Source organism: Apis dorsata, unplaced genomic scaffold (genome assembly GCF_000469605.1).
Source record: "Apis dorsata unplaced genomic scaffold, Apis dorsata 1.3 scaffold_129, whole genome shotgun sequence".
Lineage (NCBI taxonomy): Eukaryota > Metazoa > Arthropoda > Insecta > Hymenoptera > Apidae > Apis > Apis dorsata.
The window spans coordinates 726,123-735,123 of record NW_006263422.1 but is presented as its reverse complement, the minus strand read 5'-3'; the positions used below and the strand labels follow the sequence as shown (position 1 = coordinate 735,123).

General features: G+C 31.0%; 2 protein-coding genes across 3 annotated transcripts in view; both read left to right on the top strand.

The window, feature by feature from the left end:
• LOC102671263 overlaps positions 1–3,188 on the top strand; it is a 9,980-nt gene extending 6,792 nt beyond the window's left edge. Inside the window, exons 11-16 of the mRNA XM_031509138.1 lie at positions 405–685; positions 814–1,058; positions 1,724–1,979; positions 2,281–2,508; positions 2,769–2,963; positions 3,041–3,188. Of these exons, the coding sequence (XP_031364998.1) occupies positions 405–685; positions 814–1,058; positions 1,724–1,979; positions 2,281–2,508; positions 2,769–2,963; positions 3,041–3,186 (1,351 nt within the window). The 3' untranslated portion in view covers positions 3,187–3,188. The remainder of the gene's footprint in view (positions 1–404; positions 686–813; positions 1,059–1,723; positions 1,980–2,280; positions 2,509–2,768; positions 2,964–3,040) is intronic.
• A 1,605-nt stretch (positions 3,189–4,793) lies between these two features.
• Positions 4,794–9,001, top strand: part of LOC102678492 (protein spaetzle 4) — a 7,917-nt gene continuing 3,709 nt past the window's right edge. Inside the window, exons 1-3 of one of the 2 annotated variants that reach the window (XM_031509166.1) lie at positions 4,794–5,293; positions 5,525–5,641; positions 5,798–5,976. In XM_031509166.1, coding sequence (XP_031365026.1) covers positions 5,612–5,641; positions 5,798–5,976 — 209 coding nt within the window. In that variant the 5' untranslated portion in view covers positions 4,794–5,293; positions 5,525–5,611. Of the gene's footprint in view, positions 5,642–5,797; positions 5,977–9,001 lie in introns of both variants that reach the window. The other variant, XM_006612920.2, reaches the window with a different exon arrangement.

Sequence of the window (9,001 nt, the reverse complement as noted above, 5' to 3'; positions counted from 1 at the left end):
TTTTTTTTTTTTTTTTTTTTTTTTGAAACAACACTCGACGATTTCGTTCGTGTTTTTATTCCGGAGAGTATACACAAAGATACAGAAATATTTTGTCGACAAATTTGTTATGTATACAAATTTATACGAATATTTCAAATATTCAAAATAGTTTTGTATTTTTACGTTTATGTTATAATGTTCGAAGGATTAAAATATTTGAAACTAGTCTACTCAAATTTTCTTTGCGTTATTATTAGAAAAAGAACGGTTAATTTCACGATTAATTAAAACGATAAAGAAGAACTATATCGACTATTTGCTTAAGTTATTGTGATATTATCAGTTTCTTTTATCAAAAAACAAAAATAAAAACTTACGCTTAATAAATACATGCAAATCTGACTTATCGGTCATGGGATAAATATGTTGCAGCTAGCGATACTTCCGATACAACAAACTTTCGGTCTAATCTTTAGAGAACGTTTCTTTTCACTCGATATCACCGCCACACAAACATCGTTAATTGTTCATCTGAATGGTACGATCACGTGTAGCCTGGGTCTGATAAGCGGTCCAATGATGAAGAGATTCACGTTCAGAAAAGTCGCGTTTCTCGGCAGTTTCATTGTCATCATTGGAATCTGTGCAGCTGCATACGCAATCTCCTTGCCCTCCATTATCATCACTTATTGCATTATCGTGGGTGAGTAGTTGTTGTATGAATCGCCCCTTTGTCTTTTTCCATTTTTCCATTTTTTTTTTTTTTCATCTTCGCAGAAGAGATCGATTTTCGAGAAACGAGAACTAAAAAAGTGAAAAATTAATTTCTAGGTATCGGGCATGGTATCATGTTTCCAGCCACGAATCTCGCTATGAACACGTATTTTCGAAAGAAGAGGAACATCGCCATGGGACTGTCGGTCACGTTAACCGGCCTTGGACCTATCCTGATGCCCCTTTTAATCGTGAAATTATTGGAAAATTACGCGACCACCGGGACTCTTTTGATCCTCTCTGCCATATCCATGCACTCGTTGATCGGAGCGTCACTTCTCAAACCATTTAAGGAGAAACAAGTGAGTTTAATCACATTTTTAAATGTATTTTCTTTTTTTTTTCTTTTTCGATATTCTTTTAACGTGGATATATTTTTATCACGATATATTTTCTCTTCTATATCTTTCAATCTATCGGCGAGAAAATACGAGTTAAAACATATTCTTTGTACTGTTCATTGTTGGAAAGATGTCTGATTGGTTAATTCGGAAGGAAACGCCTATTTTCACACGTACTTTTATTTCATGGTATTTGTCACGTATACTAATCCTCGGTGTAGCGTAGGCATAGAATCGAGAGAATTCTAACGTATCGATATAATATAAAAATGTTTTTATTTCTCATAATAATTGTATGTATACGAATAAGAAATATAGTTTCGAAAGTATTTCAGCTTCCAGTCTTGAATGATTATTCTAACATAACTTTATAAATAAAAATAATTTTTATGATTTTAAATATTCAAATTATAATTCTTCTATTACTATGTAGAGTGTAATGGCAGCATCGTCAACAAAGCGTCTGAAGTGGGGATAAACGGTTCTAGCGAAGCACCCCTCTTGCCCCTATACCGTCCCGTAAGACTTCTTTCTTTCCAGCAGTGAGCAAAGTAGTTCGTACGTGTGTCTTTAAAATTGCAGGTTAGGTAGCAATGATTAACTGTTAGATATTTGATTTATGATAGATCTCAAGAATAAAAAAGAGCAACGACATCGATGCAGTGAAAGAAATTACCGTGAAATTAAACGTGGAGAATGGTGTCGATCCCAATTGTCGATTATTGGAAGAAGAATCGGAAAAGAAAGGGAACGTGTCGAGTGAACGACAGAAGAACGCGAACATGGAAAAGGTGAAAGAGGAGAAAAAAGTTTGGGCAACGATTATGGAACAGATGGATCTTGACCTTTTGAAGGATGCTCGTTACGTAGCCATTATTTTAGGTAACTCACAAAGAATTCGATAAATAAGAATATAATTTTTTGATTCGTTCGAGAATCGAACAACGAATAAATATCGATACGGTTTCGATGGTGCATTGATAAAAAAAATATACGATAAGTAGACAACTCGTCGAGTGAAACAGATAAGAGCACTCAAAGCAAAGTAAAGTGTAACACAATGTATTATGTACACAATAATTAAACGTTCAGTCGAAAAATGAAAGAAGATAGAAAATTAATCAGTCGCCTATAAATCACAATTTTACAAGTAATTTTACAATAATAGTCACTTTTTGAACAGGTATGGGAATATCTTTAGTCGCGGAAACAAATTTTAACACAATGATACCTTTCGTTCTTACCGAACTTTCCGGACTGGAAAGGACCTCGATCGCCACCATCATGTCTATCCAAGCGATTTCGGACATCACCGGACGTCTCTGCGTCCCATTTTTGGCGCAGAAGGCCGGTTGGACATCGAGGAACCTTTATGTGGTTTCCTTGATAGGATCCACCATTGGAAGGACCAGTACGTAAAAGCAACGTAAAATATTCGAAAATGAGAAATCGACCCCTTCACGCCAACCGATTTACGATCTGCTGGGTGGATTGATTTCAACTTTATGGTAATCTGCAAAATTACGAGTGGGATCAATTTTTTTGAATCAATTTTTTTCTTTTATATCGTATTTATCTTACGTACTATTAGAAAGTATGTATATATTTATCAAGTTCTTCGAAATATTAAGATAAAATTCATTTCAGTGATTTTTACGTTCAATGTTTCAGTATTGTCAACTTGGGGAAATACTTATGTGGTGGTGATAGGTGTCGCATTGATTATTGGGGTCGCAAAAGGAACAAAAGCGGTCTTCCAAACGTTAATAATTCCTGATTACGTGTCTCTCGAGAGACTACCGGCTGCGTACGGAATGCAAATGGTTTGCAATGGAATTTTATCTATTATTATAGGCCCATTTATAGGTAAAGAAATATTTTTAATTCTATCGCTTATAAATATTGGACAGATATTAAATATTTTTTTTTTTTTTATTTCTAAGGTGTAGTACATGATTGGATGATGAGCTACGTCGGTGCTCTCCACTTCACATCAATTTTAAGTCTTTCTTGCGTTGTTTTATGGTATATAGGAGGACTTTGGAAATTTCGCAAAGATCCTACAAGAGAAGAAATGACTGAAGCATAGGCTAAAAACATTTATTGATTTAATAATTTAATCGATTATTGATGATTATTTTCATTTGGGACGAAAGATAAAGAAATTGCATGATATTAATAACAAATTTTCAAATTTATATATAAATAATTTCTAAAAATAAAAATTACGTAGAATAAATTACGAAATTGCGACAATATTATAAAGAATTAAAAGGAAATTTTTATTAAAAAATTTTATATATATTTTAGCAATCAAATTCTTCTTGACTGATCGTTTTGTAATATTAAATATAATTTTTGAGTAATAAAAAATTTAAATGTTTAATGATGTATATTTGTATAAAATATAACTATGTGATATATCGCTATAATGTATACAAATGTAATAATTATTCGACTTTTAATTAAATTGCTCGTTGCAAAGAGCAACGATCATGTTTAAAAATATTACTGCTATATTTTTTACATTCGTTGATTTCTACAAAACTTTTACTTCATTTTAACAATATATAAAATATTAACATTTAATTCACACACTTAAGCCGCAATCTTCAATCTTAAATTATGACATTTTATATTTTTTCATTTTTTCATTTTATATTCGTATTTCAGTATCACACTGAAAAATATTTTGAAAAAATATTTATAAAAAGATATTATTTATATCTTCGAAATATCATAAAAATGAAAAAAAATCACATCGAATTATGTAAATCTAATGGCAAATTGGATGGTATGCATTCGATGTACCATTTTAGAACATCATGCCTTGAAGCGTTCAACATTTTCTAGTTCCCTGAAATTAGATTCGAGCGAGTTTACGCATGACCGGTAATCAGAATTGGCAACGCTTATCAGAAATTGTAGCATAATCAAAGATCACTAATGGCGTAGAATGCGCGCGAGCACTCCGAATACGAACAGCTTTCTTTTCTACTTGTAGGTGAAGATGCAAGAACCAGTATCTGCGTTCACCAGCGACCACGGCAAACTGGTATTTTGCCAACTAGTAATCGGGCGAAACGATGCTCCAATAATCCAATCCTATTCACCTAACGGAATGGTATAATGCTGCTTTACCTTTAGGCTAAAATTATTTAGACTAAAAGATACATCTTTGAGAAAACTCAGCAGAATTTTGCTTACAGAATATGTGTGAGCAAATAAGAATGATTATCGCAAAATGTATTCAATTTTATTTATTCGTTTAAAACTGTCATGCCATAAAAATCAACCGAACGTATATAACGCTAAATGCCAAGTATATTGAGAACAGTTTGTTGATTCAATTATCATAATTCGTATCTATATTTGTGCGACAACGAAAGCATTACACTTTCAACACTTTGTTTATGAACGTTTCGTTGCATAAAAACAAAAAACAAAAAAATAAAAAATCCAATGAAAGAAATTTCAAGTGACAGTAGTTTTGAGGTTAGTAGAACATGCGGAAAGTTTCGTTAAATAGTTTGTTCTGTTCGTACGTAAACAAAACGAGCCATTTCGAGATAGCCGATACGAAATCGATGGAGGGGATCGTGTTCATCCGTACTTTCTTCGAGCATCGATCGTTTACAAAAAAAAAGAACGATGCCAAAGAGAAAGGACATAAGCAGATATCGAGAGATGCAGCGCGAATGGCGATTTAAAGAGAAGAGGAGAAGCGAGTGGCGGCAACATAGACCAGTGGCGCATCTAGTTGTTCGGAACAATATTGCTATTTTCAGCGATTGGACTTGTTAGGTTAGGTATAGAAGATGTTAAGCAAGAAGTGTGCGGCTAGGAGAGCCCTTGCTACGTCACTGCGGAGCCCCGTGACACACATCGATGGGCCGAAATGTAACGGTACATTCCTTGGTGACCTACTCTTCGCCTCTGGACGTGCTCTCTCTTCCTCCTTTCTTCTTAAGCCTCTCCCTCCAACTCTGTCGGTCAACCGAACGAGTCGAACGCGATCGCGTATACACGCAGAGGACACTTGCCGCTGTATAAGTACTTTTACCAGTTTTGCCAACGCACGCGACGCCGGCTGATTACACGCTCAGTAATGAAAGCGTCCTCTTCGCGCGCGGAGGTGCTGTCATGTAGCCTCTGTTCTTTTTTTACGCCAGTGAAAACGCTATTGTGGGCGAAAAGTTCGTGCCATGTTCTCTTTTCCTACATAGAAAACGCTGCACCCATGTTTTCTATCAATGGCCGTGTAACCTATAGTGCCATTTTTTTCTTTCTTCCAATTTTTTCGCGATCGTGATCTGTGTACAGCGACAGTTTTAGCGGATATTTCTTTCTTGTTGAAACGTTGCTGCAGTGTTTCTGGATGTAAGAAAAGAAGAAACATTATACGAACTTTTCGTCCTCTGTAACAGATTCCTGTCGATTAACAGTGTGATATATTCGGACCTAAACGGGTTGCAGGTCCAAACTGTGGATTAAACGTCAATCAAACGCGAGTTATGAATGTGATCGTGCATTTCGTCTTTCAGGTGAGTGATATTCGATTCATGTGTGATCGAGGTGTTATGATTATAATTTCAATTTAACAATTTAATTGAATCATGATTCGTGTCAATTGACGACAAGACGAAGATTAATCGAAACGGAATGGATTTTGAGCGAAATTTCTCTGTAAATTTGCACAGGTGATCGTATATCAGCTTGTAACATGTCAAGGAGGTGGTGGACCAAGCACTTTCGGATACGATGCGTCCTCGGCTTGTACTAAACCGTATTCTCGGGCTGGTCGTGCCCGATTGTCGAATCTTCCTTGTGATTTTCAACGGCAAAACTGGTGCACAATAGCTGGCAGCTCTTATCCTTGGTAAGTTAATAGAATTATCTTTCTAACGAAATATTTAACAAAAGGATTAATGAAGGCTTAAGTTAGAAATATAATATCTAATTAGATATTATATATTAAGTTAGAAATATAAATATCGTAAAGAAATTTAATAATATTAGATAATGTTTTGGTTAAAAAGAGAATGATTTTAAAAAGAGTATAATATAAAGTAATATTTTTTTTGTAAATGAATGCATAGAAATAATATGAAGATCAAATTATTTTTTTAAATAGAATATACGTTATTGTGTGCATGAACAAATATAGCATATGAGTTTTTATAAAAAATTATTAGCCATAAAAAACCATTTATTTAAAAAATAATTGAATATCTTTTGAATTAGTAATTTTTTAACTAGGATGACTCGGTACTTTTTCAGAGAATATTTAGCTATAAATGCATTAAAATGCATAATCTCATTAAAAAAAAAGTTAATAATTTTTTTATGCATTCGTTTATAAAAAAATGAATTAAGTCAAATATAATGATGTCTTTAAAACCAATCAATTTTTATTTGAAATTCTTTTTAATAATATCAAAAAAAGGAGAAATACTTAAGATGATAAATTCAATACTACGAAAAGGTAAGTATATAAAAGTAAGTATTTTAGAATTAAGAAAACTGTTGAAAAAACGTTTAAAATCTCAAAAAGTTGTAAAAGGTAAGTATAAATATTTTTAAAATTAAGAAAACTAATAAAAAAATATATAAAAAAAAATATCAAAAAAAGAAAATCAATTAAAGGTAAGTAAAAGATAAGTATATAAAGAGTAAATATTTTTAGAATTAAAAAAATGTGAAAAATTTGATAGTTAAAGAAAAAATGATAGAATAGATAGATATATAAAATTTCATAAAAATTCTTGGAATTCGTGGAAAAATTTCTCGAACAACCTCCTTTCAACTTATATTCTTAATTAAAAATTTGAAACTCGAGCAAAAGTTCGTGGAATTAGGCGAAAATTCTTGGAATCGGATTTCTTGGAAAAATTTTTCGAACAACCTCTTTTCAACTTATATTCTCCTGTTAAAAGTCAAAAATTTGAAACTCGAGCAAAAGTTCGTGGAATTGGGCGAAAATTCTTGGAATCGGATTTCTTGGAAAAATTTTTCGAGCAACCACCTTTCAACTTATGTTCTCCTAATACGTTGTCGAAATTTTGGCCGGCAAAAATTTTTGTCTCAATTTAGGATTTTGTAATAAGAGAATATAATAATATAGGAGGTGGCACGCGAAATTTTTCCCGCCTTTTCGAAATTTAAAATTTTTAGGTTTCGATACAATTTTTCGACTGGAAAATTTTGTATTACGAGAATATAATTTGAAAAAAAGTGATACGTGAACATTTTTTGATACTTACCTATTTTTTTACTTACCTTTACATACTTACCTCTTTCTGCTACGATATGTTCAGAAACTAAGCATTTTTTTAACGTTTTTCTTAATTCTAATTATTTATACTTTATACTTATCTCTATCTTTATTTTCATTTCTTGTTATATTTTCAGGAACTAAACATTTTTTCATCATTTTACTTAATTCTAATTATGTAATTTGATGCATTGTCTTGTCTTATACTTACTTTTATATATACTTTTGCATATTTATGTCTTTAAGTTATCATATTTTTGGAAAATACAAAAAGAAACAATATTTTCACAATTTCATATTAAATGCTAGAAATTTATATATAATTTGAATTACGAGGTAGAGAATTGAAATGTTAATAATAATTAAAAATAATTAAATTTCATTATAAAATTTTAAATAATTGTCTGTAATCGATCGGTATTTGTTATTCTAAGATTATATTATAAACTATATAAGAATCTATATCTTTATTTATATCTTTATATCTATATTTTTTATATTACAATTAAGATAATTAGATTTATATTAAGATTTATATTAATATAATTAATTAATTATTATAATTAATATAATAATTAATTAATATAATTAATATAATTAATATATTAATACAATTAAGATAATTATTTCCTCGAAAAGAAAATAATGAAAATATATTCAATTGATCTTGTACGGCGCCTATAATCACATTTAAAAAGAAATAAAAAAACAAAAAGTGAGAGAAAGACAAAGATAGTTTAAAAATATTGAAATCAGCGCCATCTATAAAATATACCGCAAATAAAATACGAAAAATAAAGAATAGAAAATAATAAGAGTTATAGAGCAAGTATTGACTTTCAGCGCCATCTTTCAAGTACCAAAAATATCTCTTCCAAAAGTAGGATAAAACAGAGTAAGAAAGTAAGAATTGAAAACTAGTGCCATCTTTTGAATGTCAAAGATATGTTTTTAAAAACAGGATAAAGTAGAACATTCAAATTATCAATCATATCGCCAATAATTAATTTTCTATTTTATCCTGTTTTTGAGAAAATGTCTTTGAGAAAATCTATATATATATATATATTTACATTTTTATATATTGTAAAAACTATTATTGTATATACCATTACATTTTATGTGTAAATTCTATCTTAAATATTGATGAAATACATTTTAATCAAATAGATAAGTTAGGTTGATAAAAAAGTTTCTGACATTAGCGCCATCTCGCGTTTGGATCGCAGAAGCTCTGACTTGTTACTAGCATAGCAGAATATACGAGGAGGTATGCGAACTGTGTGACGTCACAGACAAGGTACGCAACATTGTGCAAGAAGGACAGAAAGATTTTTAATCACGCCGTATTGAAAATTAATTAATAACTCGTTTTCTACTTAAAATTTCTGAACTTTTAAGCTTGCATCTTGAAGCTATAGCTTTACACAAGTTTCTCATATCAATTTTAATAAGAAACTCTTTTCCATTAATTATTTATTAACGATTAACGCGTCATAGGAATTAATACATTGAAGACGCCATATTGAAAATTAATTAATAACTCGTTTTCCACTTAAAATTTCTGAACTTTTAAGCTTGCATCTTGAAGCTACAGCTTTACACAAGTTTCTTGTATCAATTTTAATAT